This window comes from Hirundo rustica, chromosome W (genome assembly GCF_015227805.2).
Source record: "Hirundo rustica isolate bHirRus1 chromosome W, bHirRus1.pri.v3, whole genome shotgun sequence".
Classification (NCBI taxonomy): Eukaryota; Metazoa; Chordata; class Aves; order Passeriformes; family Hirundinidae; genus Hirundo; species Hirundo rustica.
The window spans coordinates 139,780-160,854 of record NC_053487.1 but is presented as its reverse complement, the minus strand read 5'-3'; the positions used below and the strand labels follow the sequence as shown (position 1 = coordinate 160,854).

At 44.7% G+C, this 21,075-nt stretch overlaps 1 protein-coding gene across 9 annotated transcripts in view; it reads right to left on the bottom strand.

Annotated features, from left to right (window-relative positions):
- The window catches only part of LOC120764904 (splicing regulatory glutamine/lysine-rich protein 1-like), a 106,139-nt gene that overhangs the window by 5,668 nt on the left and 79,396 nt on the right, over positions 1 to 21,075 (bottom strand). For 7 of the 9 annotated variants that reach the window (XM_040089032.1, XM_058423908.1, XM_058423907.1 and 4 more), the window contains 2 exons: positions 19,950 to 20,069; positions 15,707 to 16,216 (listed from right to left, as the gene is read on the bottom strand). In XM_040089032.1, coding sequence (XP_039944966.1) covers positions 15,707 to 16,216; positions 19,950 to 20,069 — 630 coding nt within the window. Of the gene's footprint in view, positions 1 to 916; positions 1,077 to 15,706; positions 16,217 to 19,949; positions 20,070 to 21,075 lie in introns of all 9 variants that reach the window. The other 2 variants (XR_009208591.1, XR_009208592.1) reach the window with 1 other exon arrangement.

Here is a 21,075-nt window from a genome sequence, read left to right as displayed (position 1 = left end):
TAAATTGTTTTAAGGAATCAGTTGTCTGAGACTCTGCTATGGGAAACCTGGGGTTGAGCTGGTAATGAAACCGTACAAGAGTGGGATGTGTAAAAAACACAATAAACTTGCTTATCAACAACCTGGACAAAGGGATAGAACGTACCCTCAGTGAGTTTGCTGATAATACAAAACTGGGGGGAATGGCTGATAATGGCTGATACACCTGGAGGCTGTATTGCCTTTCATCAGGACCTTGATAGGTGGGAAAGTTGGGCAGACAGAAACCTAATGAGGTTCAACAAGGGTAAGTGTAGGGCCCGGCACCTGGGGAGGAATAACCCCAAGGACCAGTACAGACTGGGGCTGACCTACTAGAGAACAGCTCTGTGGAGAAGGACTTGGAAGTCTTGGTGGATGACAAGTGGACCATGAGCCAGCAGTGTGCCCTGGTGGCCAGGAGGGCCAGTGGTATGCTGGGGTGCATTGGGAAGAGTGTGGTCAGCAGGTCAAGGGAGGTGATCTTCCCCCTCTATTCGGCCCTACTGAGGTAAGTTCTGGACCCCTCAGTACAAGAAAAAGACAAGGAGATACTAGAGAGGGTCCAGTGGAGGGACACTAAGATGATGGCAGGGTCTGGAGCATCTCTCTTATGAGGAGAGACTGTGGGAGCTGGGCCTCTTTAGTCTAGAGAAGACTCAGAGAGGATATCATTGCTACATATAAATATCTCAAAGGTGGGTGCCAAGAGAATGGTGCCAGACTCTTTTCAGTGGTGCCCAGTGACAGAACCAGGAGCAATGGCAATAATCTAAAACACAAGAAGTTCCACCTCAACATGAGGAGAAACTGCTTTATGTTGTAGGTGGCAGAGTACTGGAACAGGTTGCCCAGGGAAGTTGTGGATTCTCTCTCTCAGGAGACATTCAAAACTCACCTGGACACATCTCTGTGTAACCTGGTCTAGGTGACCCTGTGTTCCAATGCAGTCTAGATCAGTCCATGGCAGATTGTGGGGCTGTGTTTCCACCCCTGGGGCAGTTGGTTCCAGGTGTATTGGATGCCCCTCCAAGTGAAAGCAAACTGCAGCTTGCACTCTGCCACCAAAGGGATTGAGAAAAATGCATTAGTGATATCAATTGTGGCACCATTTGGCCGCTTTTGATTCCAGCTCATATTGAAATTCCAACATATCTTGTACAGCAGCACTCAGAGGTGGTGTAACTTCATTCAGGCCACAATAGTCTACTTTCAGCCTCCATTCCCCATTAGACTTTTACACTGGCCATATGAGGCTGTTAAAGGGTGAGTGGGTCCTGCTGATCACTCCTTGGCTCTGCAGTCGACAAATTAGTTCATGGATGGGAGTTACAGAGTCTCAGTTGGTTCGATATTGCCACCAATGCACTGTCCTGGTAGCAACTAGTATTTGCTGGTCTTCAACCTACAGCAATCTCACAATGAAGGGATCTTCTGAGAGGTCAGGCAGGGTGGATAACTTTGATCTTTTCTGTATTCACAGTAGCTACACCAAAAGCCCATCAATACCCTTTTGGATTCTTGAAGTACCCTCTCCTGAGATAGTCAATGCTAAAGATACAAGGAGCCTCAGGGCCAGTCACAATGGCACGCTTTTCCCATTTGTCCCCTGTTAAACTCACCTCAGCCTGTAATATGGACAACTCCTGGCCTCCCCCTGTCGCTCCAGAGATGCAGATGGATTCCGTACTCCTGTGCCTTGATAGCATCAGTGTGCACTGTGCACTGGTATCTACTAAAGCTTCATACTTCTGTGGATCTGATGTGCCAGGCCATTTAATACACACAGTCCAGTATGCCCAGTCATCCCTTTCCTCCTCCTGCCTGAAGGCAGGGACCCTCTGTTCCTGTTCCTGGTCAGAGTATTCACTGTCTGACCTTTGGGATGCCAGATCAGAAGTGTCCTCACCAGGGTTAAAGGAAGTGATTTCAGTTCTTTTATGTCTGGGAGATCGCTGATTGCCTTCTTGTCTCTGCAGCAACTACACAGAGTCATTTTGGATGACCCTTTCCTAACAGCTCTCTTCCCTCACAATTCCTGGACATGGCCTTCCAGCTTAAAGGTGGGTTCTCCATCCCACTTCTTCATGCCCTCCCTTTGGTCACGCAGAAAGAACCAGAGTTTGCCATATGGCCTGAGCTTGGGACTTCCCTTCCCTCTGACCAGAGCAGGAGAGGACCGATCTCTTGGGCTGCCCCTAAGAGCTGGGGTGCTGGCTTGTAGGGATGAGGAAATACCCAGAGTTTTTTCTACATTTCAGAGCCAGGAGGATGCCATCTCTACAGCTGGTGTATCCATTTGTGGATAATACAATGATACCAAGCTGCTGGAATATGATACAGGGGCACTTTTAACCACCTTCCTCCACATGGCCATTGTGCAAGGGGCATCCTCTGGATCTTTAGGGACTCTGTCACTTTTTAGATCAATATAGATGATTTTCAGCACTGCAACTTCTCTTAAGTACCGGATATCTTTGCCTGCAGTGTGGGAGATTAGGGACAGGCGGTCGGAAGATATCGCGTTGTACGGGCAGACAGAACCCCTCCCTCAACTCTTAGTTGGTTAGTGTCCTTGATAAGGTAAGCAATACCTAACTTGTAACGTAAGCAGACGGATGTGATGTAGCAAACAGAGGTTTTATAACTCCATGTAACCAGTTAATAAACGCCATTAGCCGTCCACCACACTGGTGTCTGTGAGCTGGTGGTCCGAGCAGCCTGGGTGTGGCTGCCGTGTCGTTCCTGAACCAGGTCGCTACGCCTCAGCGGAGGTAACAAGTGGTGCCGAAGCCCCGGGAGTCGCCCGGGAGAACGGGAGTCGCCTGGACGGGTGAACGACGGCCGAGCGGCTGGTGCAGCTCGGCGGGAGGGACGCCTCCGGACCCACGCAGAGGATGGAAGCTCTCGTGAAGGTCGTTTCTCAGATTCATAAGCAGTGGGGAATTGATTGTAAAGCAAAAGATTTTACCCTCGCAGTGACGAGGCTTTTGCAACTTAGTATTATTGATAGACCGGTGGATATCCTCCACCCAGATGTTTGGGATCAATGTACTAAAGCTCTTGCCGAAGACACAATGTCTTCCGGCTCGGGGAAAAATCTTAAAGCATGGGGAAGGGTCGTAAAATCTTTACAGAAGGCTTTGCAGGAACAGGACACCTGGAGAGCTGCGCGAAATTGTTTAAAGGTTTCCCCCCAATTAGGTATCGCAGCAGCAACGCAAACTTTCTCAGAGGGAACTGTTGTTGAGAATTTTCAGACTGTAAAAGAATGTAGTCTGAATGTTAGTGATAATGCTCAGGGTGTTGATGAAGTCAGTTCGGCCGAATGCAAAGGCTCAGGCTCAGAAAATCAAGAGCTCACTTCAAAGCCTCCAAGCTCAAGGTCGCTCACTGATAGTGCTGAAAACAAAGAGAGCTCATTTGCTAACGCGGGGGCGCACGAGCAGAAAAAGGGAGGAGAGCGCAAAGAGAGAGCTGAAGCTAATCTTTGCCAAAAAGCGCGTTTTTCTAAGGCAAGAAGCTCCCACAGCAGGAGGCGGGGGGAGCGCAGGTGCAGGGGGCGGCTCAGCCCCGAGAGAAAGGGGCGGGGGCCAAGAGGGAAGGGACGGCCCAGCCCCGAGAGAAAGGGGCGGAGGCCCAGGGGGAAGGAGTGGCCCAGCCCTGAGGGAAAGGGGCAGAGGCCCAGGGGGAAGGAGTGGCCCAGCCCCGAGGGAAAGGGGCAGAGGCCCAGGGGGAAGGAGTGGCCCAGCCCCAAGGGAAAGGGGCGGGGGCCCAGAGGGAAGGGACGGCCCAGCCCTGAGAGAAAGGGGCAGGGTCGGAGCCCGACCAAAAGGGTCCAGAGCCCGGAAGCAACCAATCCAATCCGAACTTTACAAAATCATGCTGGTTATGTTATAATGCAGAACCTCCTTTTTATGAGGGTGTCGCCCTTGATGCTCCTTTTGAATATTCTGCAGCAAACAATCCACACAACTGTAAGTGGGACACACCCCGGAGAGAAATTACCCTGAGTCAAGTCACAGGCCGAGGCAAATGCTTTGGCAGTGTAACCGTAGCAAAGCAGATGGGAAATATCTGTACTGAGTTCATCCAACCTAGTCAAAAGACTGATAAGTGGGCAGTTCCGTTCCTATCAGGAATGTGGGTCTGTCAACAAATCGGAATAACTCCCTGTGTGTACCTTAGCAAATTCAATAACCTTGCTGACTTTTGTGTCCAAGTTCTGATTGTTCCTAGAATCCTGTATCACCAAGAAGAAGAAATGTATCACTTTTTAGAAGAAACCATCCTGCTCCGCAAAAGAGAAGTAATGACAGGTATAACCATTGCAATGCTCCTTGGCCTAGGAGCCACTGGCACAGCCACAGGTGTTTCAGCTCTCGTGACCCAACATCAAAGACTTTCTCAGCTGCAAATGACAATTGACAAAGACTTACTGAGAATTGAAAAATCCATCTCCTCTCTGGAAAGATCTATCTCCTCGCTTTCAGAAGTCGTGCTGCAGAACAGGCGAGGACTGGACCTCTTGCTCATGCAGCAAGGAGGCCTGTGTGCCGCCTTGAGAGAAGAATGCTGTTTTTATGCAGACCACACCGGAGTCGTGCGAGACTCCATGGCCGAACTGAGAGGAAGACTGGCCCAGAGAAAGAGAAAGAGAGAGGCCCAACAAGGATGGTTCGAGTCATGGTTCAATCAGTCCCCATGGCTAGCCACCCTTGTTCCCACATTAATAGGCCCTCTCACCATGATACTCCTGACATTGATTTTTGGGCCTTGCATTTTGAACAAGTTAGTGTCGTTTGTTAGAAGACGTTTAGAGAAAGTCGACATCCTATTTGTCGAACGCATGCAATTACCGTGAAGTGCGCTTGTTACTAACATTTTATACCATTTTTGTATCCTATTATACTAACTTTAACAGCTTTTGTATTTTTATGACATTTATACTTTTATAACATTTATACTTTTATATTTTTTTATTTAGTCATGGGAGGGGGGGGAAATGTGGGAGATTAGGGACAGGCGGTCGGAAGATATCGCGTTGTACGGGCAGACAGAACCCCTCCCTCAACTCTTAGCTGGTTAGTGTCCTTGATAAGGTAAGCAACACCTAACTTGTAACGTAAGCAGACGGATGTGATGTAGCAAACAGAGGTTTTATAACTCCATGTAACCAGTTAATAAACGCCATTAGCCGTCCACCACACTGGTGTCTGTGAGCTGATGGACCGAGCAGCCTGGGTGTGGCTGCCGTGTTGTTCCTGAATCAGGTCGCTACGCCTCAGCAGAGGTAACACTGCAGTGGTCCACATTCCTGGGGAGTTCACAAAATCTTCCTTAAATGGATATCTTGCCCTCATGCTTGAGAGAAGCCATTTCCAGAGTCTGCAAATTGCTACTTCCTTTCCAATTCCTCTTTCAATTTCCTGATCTTTAGTTAGGGATCCCAGCTGTTGGGCTTAATGAACTTCTAACTACTGACTGTCGGCCCCGTTATCCCATCACCAAAGCAGCCAGGCAGAAATCCGCTCATCTTGCTGATGGCTGTAATCTTTTTGCAAGTCTCGAAGTTCAGATGAGGTCAAGGACCAAGTAACTTCAGTTTCCCGTTTGATTTGCCTCACTCCTTTCGATTTCTTTGTTGAAGGGCCTGCCTCTTGATCTAATCCCTCCTTTCCTACTGTTACTTCCTCTTCTTCTTCTTCCCTTACTAATCAGTAGTATGGGCCTGCAACTTGCCTTGTCCATTTTTTCGTTTTCACTACTGGGGCATTTACTGTAGTTGCTGTGGTTTGAGTCCCTGTCTCAGCCATAGTCACTGTGGTTTGAGTTCCTGTCTCAGCTATAGTGTCCTCAAATGCAGTTTGAATTCCTGCCTCAACTATAGTCCTGTGAGAGTATTGAACAGTGTCTTGGTAGGCACAGGCCAGGCTCTAGTACAGGGCAAGAAGCTGCTGGTTTTCCTGGGGGTAAACAAAGCACCCTTCTATCAGTTGACAGGTCAGTTTATTAGGATTGTTTACCTGTTTGGGTGTAAAGTCCCAGCAATGGGAGGTGATAACTACCCTAGGAACCCTGCCACCCAGGAACTGGATGCCTCAGGGCAGATTTCAATATCTCCTCACCTAAAGTTTATTTTCTCTTACACCAGGACGATGACAGATTGCATGAATTCCATAGTGTACCAACAGTATTAGCTAATATTATTAATAGTATTAAACAGCTTACATAATGATGAGAAAAGACCATGGAAGTCTGCAGTATAAAATCATTCGCATCCACCCTGGGCAGGAAGAAGGAGCTGTATTCACTCATCATCATTGTTTGTCATAACGTTCCCAAACTCAGCAAAACAAAGTGATAAGCAGTGCAGCTGACAAACACCATGTCCTTCATAGGAGCTTGCTACTTGATAACTACTATTTACCATTTACCATTTACTATAGCATGCAATATATATATATATGTATAACTGCATTTACCTTATCCCACATTTGGGTGCCAAAAGAACTGTAATAGTTTGACCTTGGCTGGGTGCTAGGTGCCCAGTAAGCTGCTCTATCACTCCCCAGTGGGACAGGGGAAACAACAGCATGGAAAACAACTAGTAGGTTGAGATAAGGCAGTTTACTAAAGCAAAGGAAAAAAAACAAGTGAAAGTTTGTGCATAAGGAAAAGGGAAAGTTAATCTCTACTTCTCATCAGCAAGCGATGTTCAGACACTTCCCAGGAAGCAGGGCTTCAGCATGAGTAGTAGTTGCTCTGGAAGGCAAACGTAGAATAACTAATGCCCCCTGTTCCTCCTCTCTCCCTTAGCTTTTATATCTGAGCTGAATCATATGGTATGGAATATCCCTTTGGTTAATTTGGGTCAGCTGGCCTGGTTGTGTTCCCTCCCAGGATCTTGCCCACTCCCAGCCCCTTGATAGGGGGAAGGGATGTTAGAGGGACAGCGCTGCACAGCAGTAGCCAAAACACTGGTGTGTTGTCAACACACTTCCAGCTACCAGTGCTAAGCACATCCCTGTGAGGGCTGCTAAGGAAAAATGAACTCTATCTCAGATCCAATACACCCTGCTTTGGCAGGAGGGTTGGACTAGATGATCTCCAGAGATCCCTTCCAACCTTAACGAGTCTGTAATTTTGTGTAGGGAGTCAAGTGGAGTATCCACAAGCATTTGTTATATTAGGTACGGAGCCACTGGTCACAATGTTGCTTGATCTGTTCACATGGTTGTGGTACCTCGGCTGAGGAAAGACTGTCCAAGACAGCAGACAGATTTGAAAGATTTGAGAGAGTTAGAGAGGAAATGTCCCATGCCCCACCAGCATGGACCAGTCTGCTATTGGGAGCAAACACCCCTCTGCTCGAGAGAGAGGGTACACACCATGAGGTAATCTGTGATTTTACCTGTGTGATCACAGAGAGGACATGAGGAAATGGGATGGAAAACCCACCTCTGCCCTAGCAGCCGGGGTATGTGAGTTGAGAGGAATGACAACCACTGCGGGAAATTCTTCAAGGATAAATGTCACTCCAGTTTCCAGTGAATGAGTCCTCAGACAAAATAGAAGGGATGATGCTACTTCTGATACTCTTGAAGGGATCTCCAGGTCATATTTACCAGAAGTGAGCAACAAGTACTATGACCAGAACTAGAGGAGCCCTGCCTCCAGCCAGGTGGAGGAAAGGGACAATTGGATCTATTAGACTGTGAGGATCCAATGGCCTGGCACATCAGACCCACAAGAGTATAAGGCACTAGTTGACATTGGTGCACAGTGTACCCTGATGCCATCAAGATATATAGGGGCAGAATCCATCTCTATTTCTGGGGTGATGGGGGATCCCAACAGCTGACTGTACTGGAAGCTGAAGTGAGCCTGACACAGAGCAAATGGCAAAAACACCCCATTGTGACTGGTCCAGAGGCCCCATGCATCCCTCACACAGATTACCTGAGGAGAAGATATTTCAAGGACCTACAAGGGCATCACTGATTTTGGGATAGCTGCTGTGGAGATGGTGGAAATTAAACAGCTGAATACTTTGCTTGGTCTCTCATAGGACCCTTCTGCTGTGGGAATGATGAAGGTTGAAGAACAACAGGTACTGATCCCTACCACAACAGTGCACCATCAGCAATACCACACTAACCAGGACTCCATGCACCCTGTCCATGAGATGATTCGTGAACTGGAGAACCAGGGAGTGGTTGGCAAGACTCACTCACCCTTTAATAGTCCTCTACGGCCAGTGCATAAGTCCGATGGAGAGTGAAGACTGACAGTAGACTATTGTGGCCTGAACAAAGTCACATCACTGCTGAGCATTGCTGTACCAGACATACTGGAACTTCAGTATGAACTGGAGTCAAGGCAGCAAAGTGGTGCCACCATCAACATTACTGTGTTTTTCTTCATTCCTCTGGCAGCAGAGTGCAGGCCGCAGTTTGCATTCACCTGGAAGGGTGTTCAGTACGCTTGAAATCAACTGCCCCAGGGGTGGAAACACAGCCCTTCCTTTGCCATGGACTGATCTAGACTGCACTGGAAAAGGGTGAGGCACCAGAACACTTGCAATACATTGTTGATATCATCATGTGGGACAACACAGCAGAAGAAGTTTTAGAGAAAGGGGAGAAGATATTCTAGATTCTGCTGAAGTCCAGTTTTGCCATAAAGCAGAGTAAGGCCAAGGGACCTGCTCAGGAAATTCAGTTTTAAGGAATAAAATGGCAAGATGAACATCATCAGACTCCAATGGATGTGGTCAACAAAATAGCAGTGATGTTCCCACCAGCCAGCAAGAAGGAAACACAAGCTTTCCTAGGCACTGTGGGTTTTTGGAGGATGCATATTCCAGAATATAGTCAGACTATAAGTCCTCACTACCTTTTGACAAGTTAGGTGCTGAACAACAAGAAGCTTTTGAACAAATTAAACAGATTGTTAATGCAGTAGTCCTTGGGCTAGTCAGGACAGGACAAGATGTGAAAAATGCGCTCTACACTGCATCTGGGGAGATTGGTCTTTCCTGGAGCCTCTAGAAAAAAGTACCTGAGAAGACTTGAGGATGACTCCTAGGGTTCTGGAGTCAAGGACACAAAGGATCCAAGGCCTGTTTACACCCCAACTGAAAAAGAGATACTGGCAGCTTATAAGGGGGTTGGAGCTGCTTCAGAAGTGATTGGCACTGAAACACTGAAACTGGCACCCTGACTGCCAGTGCTAGGCTGGATGCTCAAGGGTAAAGTCCCTGCAACACATCATGACACTGATGCTACCTGGACTAAGTGGATTGCTCTGATCACACAGCAAGCTTGAACAGGAAACCCCAGTCACCCAGGGATCATGGAAGTCATCATGAACTGGCCCAAAGGTGAAAATTTTGGACTATCATCAGAAAAGGAGAAGGTGAAACATGCAGAGGAGGCCCCACCACATAATCAGCTATCAGAAAATGAAGAACAATACACTCTCTTTAATGATGGTTCCTGTCATATTGCAGGGATACACTGAAAATGGAAAACTGCCATATGGAGTCCTATGCATCAAGTTGTGGAAGCTATTGAGGGACATGGTGGATCAAGTCAGGTTACAGGCATGAAAGATGTCCAGCTGGCTTTAGATATCACTGAATAAAAGAAATGGCCAGCATTGTACCTCTGCACTGACTTGTGGATGGTAGGAAATGTTCTGTGGAGGTGGCTGGATCAATAGAAAAAGACCAGTTGTCAGCACAGAGGTAAACCCATCTGGGCCGCAGAATTGTGGTAGGACATTGCTGCCCGGATAGAGAGTTGGCAGTAAAAGTACATCATATAGAAGCACACGTACCCAAGCGTCAGGCTACAGAAGAACATTGCAACAATGGACAGGTGAATCAGGCTGCCAAGATTAAAGCATCTCAGGTGGATCTGGACTAGCAGCATAAGGGTGAATTATTTCCAGCTTGGTGGGCCCATGACACCTCAGGTCATCAGGGAAGAGATGCAACATACAGATGAGCTCGTGACCGAGGGGTGGACTTAACCATGGACACTATCTCCCAGGTTATCCATAACTGTGAAATATGAGCAGTAATGAAGCAGGCCAAGCAGGTAAAGCCCCTGGTGGACAATGATCAAAATATAAATATGGGGAGGTCTGGCAGATTGATTACATCACACTCCCGCAGACCCATCAAGGCAAGCACTACATGCTTACAATGGTGGAAACAACCATTGAATGGCTTGAGACATACTCCGTGCCTTACACCACTGCCTGGAACACCATCTTGGACTTGAAAAGCAAGTCCTGTGGTGACATGGTATCATGAGTTAGTACAGTTTGGTTTTTTAGTTATAGAAGAATGTAGAATAATTCTCCAGGTCAGGACCTGGGAATTGCTTTAGAAGAGACAGAGACCTACCAGAGGGTTAGTTGGAATATTGGCATCTGTTCTGACCACTGAAAATTGTTGGCTACGACTTTGGGAAGCACCATATAAAACCCCTTGATTTCCTGAAGGTGGGTCTTTTTCTCTCTTTCCTTTGACCAGAGAGAGACAGGTAACATTGAGTTGGGCTTGCTGCTCCCCCCTTCTGGGGGGGAGCTGGCCTGAGGCCTGGCCGGATTCCATCAGCTCCCGGGTGTGGGGGGGAAGGAGAGGTTGCTGCTTTACAACAACCGCTTTCTCTAAACTTCCCTGGAGCAGGGAGAGATCTCTGCCAGGCCCCTGATAAGAGCTATGGACACCATTTAGGCTGAGGCCACCCCGATTTACACCGAGGGGTGGACTGAGAAGGCATTTATGATCCTGCCTGGGTTTTTTGTGATTCCGGACTGCCCGGGTGCTCTGATCTCTGATGTTTTTGTGTGAGCTCTTCCTCCCTCACCAGCGCAGCCTTGAACATCTAACACCACGAGCTACAGAGGGAGACAAAGACTCTAAGCAGATTTAACCCTTTCCTGGCAACATGAAGCTTCCAGAGCTTGGCCCTTCTCTGAGAGAGTAAGAAAGGACAGAGTGAACATAAAGAAAAAAACAGCATGAAGTCAGTAGAACAAGAGTGAAAAGACTATTGGGACAGAGGGTTGAAGAGTTGGTTGTTCCATTCTTACTTGAGCCATGGAAATGAACTCTATATTTAGGTCATTCCTTTAAATCATGGGAAAGATAAGCATTTGGGGAGATGATTGTTTAGATTTGTGTGTGGATTTGAGCAAAGGTGTTTGTGATGGACTAAGTAATATTAATCCTATAAGATGCTTGAACAGAGATAAAGATGAGAAGCCCCCTGTGCCAGTGAAGAAGTGAGAAGATATCTCTGTACCTTAAGATGAAGAAACTTTTGCTCTGGAGTTATTCATCTTTAAAAGGTGACACCCCAGTATGCAAAAGTCTAAGACCCATGAGCCACAAGGAGCTTGGGAAACTGCTAATGGGAGGGGTCACAAAAGCAGGTTTCTCCGGGTGGTTGTTTTTGTGACAGTCAAAAAACCCACAAGAGAACAGTTCTAGGTTGTCAGTGGGATCCATGACTCTAAGAGATGCTCTTCCCCTAAAGAATTGATGAAAGACTATTGTCAGATAGTGAAACTGACTGAAAATTACAAGTTTTGTGCCTTTATGTTGTTTTGTAGGAAAGTTAACAGTTTAAGGGGAGGGAAGAGTGTTTTTAAAGTTTCATTCTGTTTTAGGTTTTTTTCCAACTTTCTTTTTTCTATTCTTTTAGTGTGTGTTAATAAAACTATTTGTTAATTTTAAGGTTGAGCCTGCTTTGTTTTTTCTCCTAGTCTCTCTCCCACGGAAAAAGAGCGAATACTAAGACCAGATTTTAGTGAACGTGAAACCACTACACATGGCACCTCAGAAAGAATTGAGTCAGATTATGGGACTCATTTCAAAAATAGCCTCATAGACACCTTGGCCAGAGAGTATGGTATTGAGTGGATGTACCATATTCCCTATTGTGCACCAGCCTCTGGGAAAATTGAACGGTACAATGGACTGTTAAAAACCACATTGAAAGCAATGGGTGGTGGGACCTTCAAACTTTGGGATCTACATCTAGGGAAGGCTACCTGGTTAGTTAACACCCAAGGCTCTACCAATCAAGTTGACCCTGCCCAATCAAAACCTCCACATACTGTAGAAGGGGTTAAAGTCTCTGTGGTGCATATGAGGCATGTGTTAGAGAAGACAGTTTGGATTAGTCCTGCCTCAAGCAAATGCAAACCCATCCATGGGATTGTTTTTGCTCAAGGATCTGGGTGTACCTTGTGGGTAATGCAGAGGGACGAAGAAATACAATGTGTACCTCAAGGGGATTTGATTTTTGGATTAGAACAGTCTGTAATGTTGACTTGTATAATACTGGTTGCTGAATGACACTTCTACTGTATGCCATGACTACCATGGACAATGAGGATGGACTGCTCCAGATATACCAGTCGTGAGTTCCTGATGCAACTTGCAATCAGTCAACAGCACACCAGCCTTCCTGCCCTGGAAGACATCTAGGATGGATAGAATCCACAGTCATGGACTAAATGAAGGCTGTTAACAGACATCTTGGAGGGACGACCATTGACTAAGGAAATTATATTTGTGCTTGAATATATATATATGTATATAGTTGGAAGGTGTAGGATTTGGGCATGAGTATAAGGTATAGATTAAGGGGTGGATAATGTCCTGGTTCCAGCCAGGATAGGGTTAATTTCTGTAGTAGCCAGGAGGGGTAGTTAGTTTATACCACCTCATTGCCAGGGGGAGGGGAAGGAGGTCTCTTTCAAGGGTATCATGGTGGAAGTTCCCTTATTACTGGGTTCCATGGTGAGTAATCGAGAGTGAATCAGTGAATTGTTTGCCTTTCTTGTAGATTGTTATTAGTATTGTTGCTGTTCCTGTTAGTTTTCTTATCTCATTGCTGTTTCCAGTAAACTGTTCTTATCTCCACACATGATCTTTGCCTTTTGTGCCTTCAATTCCCCTCTCTAGCCTGCTGCAGGAGGGAGGGGGAGGGGGGAAGTGAGGAAGCAGCATGTGGTTTGGAGTGTTTCAGTGGAAACACTGAATTGGAAAATACCATTCCTAAACCATGACAGAGAGGACACAACTAGGACAGCTGACTTGAATTGACCAAAGGGATATTCCACGTCATATGATGTCAGCTCAGATATAAAAGCTAAGAAAATGGGGAAGAAGGGGGAACATTCTTTATTTACAATGTTTGCCTTTGTGGAAAGATGGCTGGGGATAAAATTAGAGGAAACTGAGAAGTTATATTCACATCCTGACAGAAGTTATAAACTGTGTGGAAATTATAGGCTAAAATACAGTTGCCACTCTCTGGATAGAATGCGGTTGGAATGCTCGAGACCTATAATCTATGATAGTTCCACACACCGCTTTAAAAGCGAAGCAACAGAATTTTACACCAATCAGTAACAAAGGTATGCATGTTAGAGTCACTCGAGCTCCACCTAAACATAAAGAAATAATATAAAAGTAAGTGGAGAATGGGAGAAAAGTTGGGGAAGACTCCATTGCAACTGTTGGGATCAGTCGACAGGCTGAACCTGTCTTCTTCCCCATAGGGACGCCTATTGGGTAGGAACCATACTCTACATGCTGAATACTTTTATTGGAGATTAGAGCTTGTCTGTGTATTGCTTCGAATACATTTTTGCAGTCAGATACTATCACTGACAATACTTGAACCTTAACCTGTCACAATTTTACATAAATAAAGTGTTATTCCATAAACTGTTAGTGTGAGTCCTTCACAGGCACTGGCAGTGGGTAACATAAATAAAGGGGAAGACCTGCTGAGGGGTCTCCCTTATGCTGTTGGTGTGTTTCCCTAAGTCAGTTGAGTCACCTTCCAATCCAGTTGGACTGTTCAGTGAAGGGTCCCCCTAACAGGATGCTGACAGACTGGTTGGGCACCAGGGTCTTGGCTTTCCTGGGGCGCTTACAGACAAATTAAATACTAAGCATCCCCACACTAAGGGTTGAGGATTTCTCTCCTTTTCACATGATAGCCTTCCAGAGCAACCGCTACATGTGCCCTGCTTCCCAGGAAGTGGCTGGATGGGAAGTAGAGAGTAAAATATTTTTTTTCTCTTTGCTTGCGCACATACAAACTCACTTTTGCTTTAGTAAACTGCCTTGTCTCAACCTATGAGTTGTTTTCCATCTTATTCTCTCTCCCCTATCCAGCTGAGAAAGGGGAGTGACAGAGCACCTTGGTGGGCACATGGCATCCAGCCAAGGTCAACCCACCACACCCATAATGGTAATTCATGAGTGATCTCTTCCCTTTCTTATCTCAACTCATGGTATTTTTCTTCCCCATCCAGCTGAGGAGAAGGAGTAATAGAGTTGCTTGGTGAGCACCTGGCATTCAACCTAGGTCAATCTAGCACAATTAATTATCTAATTCAAGACTCCTAATACATACATGCAGAAATTGTTGTTTTCAAAGCTAACAGAACTACCTCTACTCTGTGCAAGTATTCAACCCATGAAATAATGTTAATGCATTAAAATAGGAAAATGTATATGTTTAAAGAAGCCACAATATTTTGCCCATAAACCTCCAGAACAGCATGGATATTTCATATAACCCAAATAGAATGTTCAGAAACCATTACAGCTTTTTCCATGTGATATGAACCATGAACTCCTGAATTTTGAGGGCTATGAAAATTTTGCTTTTGTCCAGGGAAGTGATTATTATATGTAGAATGTTTCCCAGTTCATCCAGCATTTCATTCTCTCAAGGTAACAGATAAAATTTTCTATCTAAATTTGCCACATGATATTATTGAACTCCATAATTGCTGAGGTATTTGGAAAGCTTCTGAACTTAAGTTAGCTGCTATGCTTTTGAATATGCTTGAGTTAGTCCAGTTACAGCGCTTATAATCAATCTCACAGTCTCCTTTTGCTAGACTGAATTTACCCTGACTTCCACTCAGTTTACCCTCCCTCACAGGCAAAAACAACAGCTAGATTAACCTTGACTGCTTTCCTGTTTACTATGAGCATGGTTAAGAAGTGCTAATTTTTACTTGTATCTGGACATTTAATCAACTAAACAAGGTATCCTTATTTTTCACCTGAGATACATACATTGGCTTTCTGAATGGTTAGTCAGCCAAATGACATGCTTGCTTCCTGTTCTTCAGCCATCCAGCCAAGAAAATTCATTGCTCGCCATCCTTAAGGTGGCCAAGTGGCAAATACTACCACCCAACTGTTCATAAACCAAACAAATTCCATTACAGACCAACACTGTACAGTATGTAAGTAACAAAGAAACTATGTACCAGTGACTCAAACTTTCATTAGGACAAAGATGGTGTTTAATGTCCCTCCATCATAACTTTTGGATGGCTCCAACACAGTGAAATGGCATAAGAGCCATCTACTTACTGTCCTCAAGGACTATACTATAGTTATATAAAAGGCAAGTATCAGTTGCCCAACAAGAAACTTTTCCATCAAGCATCATATAGAGCTCTTTGTAATAGATTTTATTTTATAGGGAAATCTAAAAAACAGAAAGAATACAAATTGAATTAGTAAGTGGCATGGTGATACCAATACATAAAAATTAGGATGTGCATTTTACATGGTGCATCACTGTACTGACAAGTCCAAAAAAGCATTAAAAAATTCTAAACAAACCTGCTGGAGCTACAAGATCTTGAAGAGCTATAGCTTCTTGGGGGTGTTCTAGATCTCTTCTCTTTCTTTTTTTTATCATCTCTCTCTTTTTCTCTTTCTTGTTCCTTCTTCTCTTTCTTCTCATCTTTCTCCTTTTCTTTGTCCTCTTTTTCCCCTCTGTCCTTATCTCCCTCCTTGTCATTAATCTTCTCTCTATCCTTCTCCCCCTCTTTCATAACATCATCTTTTTCCTTGTTCTGGTCTACCTCTTCTCTGTCTTCTTCCTTCTCCTTGTTCTTTTCCCTGTCCTTGTCCCTGTCTCTATCCCTATCCTTGTCTCTAACTCTCTCTCGATCTTTATGCTGCTCTTTCTCTCTCTCCTGGTCCTTCTCCCAGTTTTTCTCTTTATCTCGCTCTCTTTCCTTTCCTTTGCCTCTGTCCCAGTTTCTTTCCTTCTCTTTGTCTTGGTCTCTCTCCTTTTCTTTGGCCTTTTCTTTTTCCTTGACCTTTTCTTTGTCTCTTTTCTTGTCCCTGTGAAAAGCCAAATACAAATCCATTAATTAATATCTGAAGTTTCCAATAAAAATTACAACTCTTTAGCATACATTAGTTGTTCAAGACAAAATATATGTTTCTGTTGAAAAATAGTAATTATTCAAAATTTTCATTTGTCACCCATGTTCACCATGTGGGAGAGGCAATATAGATAGGAAAAATTTGGAAACCAAATTGTGGAAGAGGGGGCAAAAATCAAATCAAACTGTGATCATCAGTGACATCATTACACTTTGAAAGAATGTCTTTTCACCTCACAGCTATGTTACCATACATATATAAATTTTCTACATTTTATCAGGAGTGAGACAAACTACAATTTGTAAATCCATTTTTTCCTAAATATGTGTACATGTAAAATGGACTCCAGATTAACCACTCCCATGTGAATAATGACAGCTGACTGGACTGAAATCTTTATTCTACAGTGTTCTCTCACATAAATATCTTTAACTGCTTGGAAATCCAACATCAATTAATACACCCAAACAAAAAAAAACTGGGATAAAATTTCACCACATTCCCTCAAAAGGTAAATGTAAGGTAAAAACTCAACCAAGACAATTCAACTATCTGTAATGCCATTATGAATTAGAAAATTATTGAAAAATCAGTAAGACCATAAAAACAGAAGCAAGGTAACAGAACAAATCAGCTTCTTTGTGATAGGGAGAATGATACATGTTAATAAAATGTGAGAAAAAATCCACTGGATGTTCTAGTAGACAAGCCAAATAAAAATTAATCACAGAATTATAGAATATGCTGACTTGGAAGAGATCCACAAGGATTATCAAAATCCAGCTCCTGGTCCTGCACAGCACCATCCCAAGAATCACACCATGTGCCTGAGAACATTGTCCAAATGCTTCTTGAACTCTGGCAGGCTTGGTGCTGTGACCACTTCCCTGGGGAGCCTGTTCAAGTGTCCACCCACCCTCTGGGTGAAGAACCTTTTCCTAATATCCAACCTAAACCTCCCCTGACACAGCTTCATGCTGTTCCCTTGGGTCCTGTCACTGGTCGCCAGAGAGAAAAGATCAGTGCCTGTTCCTTTGCTTTGTCAGCAAACAGTAGATCGTGATGAAGTCTTCCCTCAGTCGCTTCTTCTCCAGGCTGAACAAGCCAAGCTGCTCCTTGTATGGCTTCCCCTCTAGACCCTTCATCATCTTCATAGTCCTCCTTTGAATGTTCTCCAATAGGTTTATATATTTTTTACATTATGGAGCCCAAAAGTGCACACAGTTAGATGACAGCTTTGGCCGGATGTCTTGGGGATGGTTCTTTTTATCCCATATCCATTTTTGGGTTTGTTTTTTGTTTTGCATCCGGGGTGGTCGCTGCCACCCCCCAACCCCCCTCCGGCTCCGGGAGTATCGCGATGGGTCGATGGGTGAGAGCCAGCCCAGGATTTCCTGCAAAAATTGGGGGGGAGGGGGGCGAGGGGCGGTTGCTTCCTCTTCCAGTGGGGTGATTTGGTCTCCACTGCCACGTGGTGGGATCTCTCCGAGGAGAGATACAGTTGCAGTTTGGCTTTTGTCCGTTTTTTTTTCCCTTTCCCTTTGGCACTGTGACTGGAGCTTATTGGCTTGTTTCTCTGCTTCTCTGCTGTTCGGGAGCCCAGAGGCAGTGCGTGCCGTGCTGGGACCCGGGATCACCCCGTTCCCTGCTGGGGGCTGCCCCCCCCCCCCCCCCCCCCCCCCCCCCCCCCCCTCTGCACAGCCTGACCCAGGGGACCAGCCATGGCCGGTGAGCTACCCAGGGGAGCGATCCCCCGCCCAACCCTGCTGCTCTCTGCTGCCGTTCAGGACTTCTTGCTACACTGTAACCCGACACCTGAACACCCCGCAGTTTCAGGCACGACCCCGTAGTCTCTGCTAGATTTTGCTTGCTACCCTTGAGTGAGGCAGCCCCTGCCGTCCCAGCCACTGCTTCGAGGTTCCTGCTGCAGCCCATTTCACCATCTACACACCTGCCATCACCACGTGAGAGACATAGCTGAATTCGCACCACAACGCTCCCTGCAGCCGCGAGGAAATCCTCGCACCTGACCTGCCCAGCCAGGAGCCGTGTCCTTGCTGGCTGTGACCATAACTACACCAAAGGGGAAAGTGCTGAGAGAAGGCTGTTACTGGGTTTCTGGTTTTGTTTGTTGTTGCTGCCATTGTTGTTTGTTTGCCTAGTTATACATATACATATTAGTAAAGAACTGTTATTCCTTTTCCCATATCTTTGCCTGAAACCCCCTTAACTTCAAAGTTATAATAATTCGGAGGGAAGGGGATCATATTTTCCATTCCAAGGGAGGTTCCCACCTTACTTGGCAGACACCTGTCTTTAAAACCAAGACACTGGAAGATTACATTTTTTTAAAGTATTATTTGGAATCATGAGACCCCAAACCATATTTCTAACAAAGGAGACACATGACTCCTAGACCTGCCTCTAGGATATTTATACACACAGCTCCAATCTTTTTTCATTGGAACAAGTGTTTGGCTACTAATAAATAGTAGACTTGTTTCATGGTCTGTGATCTGAAGTCTTTGGTTCCCATCAAGTTTTGTCAAATACCTCTTTGGATGTCTCACATACGAAATGTAAGATCATTAAGATGAAACAGCACACAGTCCCACCAATAGCAAGGAGTTTCACAATGATCCAAGAAGCACCTTCTAGTAACTTATCACAGGGATTTCATTAGATTTGGCCCTTCCAGTGAGCAGATATCTCAAGAAGCTCCAGACAACAGCAACAGAGTCAAAAGGTTCCATCAATGAAGCCCAGCTATGTAGCCTACCTCCTAACTGTTCCCACTGAGGTCCACAGATCTGCAGTTCTATTTCCCACAAAACTTTTCTCCTCAGAAAACAACTGCACAACCTAAGTATGAAGCTCCCTTTAAATGAGTCAGGGGAATTAGTGATGAAAGAGAAGTACCAAGGCTTCTATTCATTAGGCTACTTTTACAGTCACTTTTGTTTTGTGAATATTCACTATTTTACACCTCAGAAAGTTACATTATCATCCAAAGTGATAAAGGAATTATTCTGTTGGAATTTCACAGTTCAATAATTAGATAGTCAGACTCAAAAATTAATGGACTAGGCAAAATATAGGTGTATTAGATGCTGAAATGTAAATGTTACATAATAGACATACATTTGTGCTTACAGCAGTGTATGGCCAATATGAAATAGCCAAAGGCAAAAATAAAATCTCATGGACAAAAACTTTATACACGTTCTCAGAATGCAGGATCAAGTTCAGCTTGAATCCAAAGTATAACTGTTGACAAGGTTTAAGAAGCATCATCCACTTTTTTTGTAGCACAGGCTACACAGAATATACCTAATTCATTGGTTAAAGTCTGACAATTAAGTTACCTACTTTCAATCAGCTTGATGGTATAAATGCAAACTAGACTTTGGTATCAAAGTTTAGGTACCTCAGGGTTGTGGTTTAACTGCTGTAGGCACCATATGAACTACTATGAAAAAAATTAACTGAATCACAGACAAAACCAGTACACTGAGCACAAAAAAACCCTTACTTTCTATTATTTTGTCCCACAAACAGAGCCTTGGGACAGGCTAAAGCATTTAGATTCCATCCTTTGCCATCACCTAAAAGGTTTGTTAGATTTTTTTCAAAAACTTTGTACTATGTGCTAAGATGAACAGTATAATTTCTAAGGAATGGAACTCACCCAGAATGAGAGCGACTTCTTGATCTCCACCTTTCCCTAGATCTAGACCGTTTTTTCAGGGGACTTCTGGATCTGCGTCTGTCTTTATGTCTTGAGAGTGATCTGTTGCCAGATCTACTTCTATATGAATAACACCAGAAGAAAAATACTTTAATAATGAAACATCATAAAAATTAGGTCAACCAAGAAGGGAAAAAAACCCCACATAATCTTGCCTCACTACATAAAATTATGTAGTTACACCTCAGTAATATACTGCCTATCAACATTTTTGTAAAAATGGATACTTTAAACTTCACCAGGTGCATATGCTCTCCTTTGAAACAATGCTCCATCTAAGCAATACTCATGTACTCCTGGTAATATTGGATGACAGCAGAGACAACATCTATATGCTGTGTGACCAGGTGGATGATCTGCTCAGCCTGGAGGCAGAGCTTAAAGAGGAAGTGGAGAGGCTGAAGAATATCATGGAGTGTGAGAGAGAAATAGATTGGTGGAGTCACACCCTTCCATCCCTGAAAAAAATGCAGTGGATGGAAGCTCAGCAAGAGTCAGAGAAATCCTGACCCTCTCACCATCAGGCAGAAGGAAACCTAAAAGATGGGGGGGAATGGAAACAGGTCTCTGCTCGGGAGGTAGGAGAATCCCCTTCTGGCCTCCCTCGTGTTCCCAGGTGCCCTTACAGAAGAGGTATGAGGCTCTGGAACTCAAGGATCAGGCAGATGATAGTGGAGATGAAGATCTATCTAGGGGGCTGACCAGAACAAGTCAGTCAATGAGATGGATCACAGCTATGGGTGTTAAAAAAGAAAGAAGGGTAATTGTAGTGGGTGACTCTCTTCTGAAGGGAACCGAGGACCTGGTATGCCAACTGGACCCATGAGACGTTAATTTTGAGGAACTAAGGATTTTTTTTGGAAAGTTAAGATAATAAGTTGCTGAACTAGCTGAAGTAGATAGGTAATCTTTGTTCGCAGTTAACAGAAGCCGGATCTTAGATAAGCTACCCTGAATCTTGTAACTCATTTCTTGTCAGGTTTATGTTTATGTGGTTGTCCTTGTCATGAAAAACAGAATGTGGTAAATAAGACATAAGATAGCTGCAGATTTCCTGCTTAAAGGA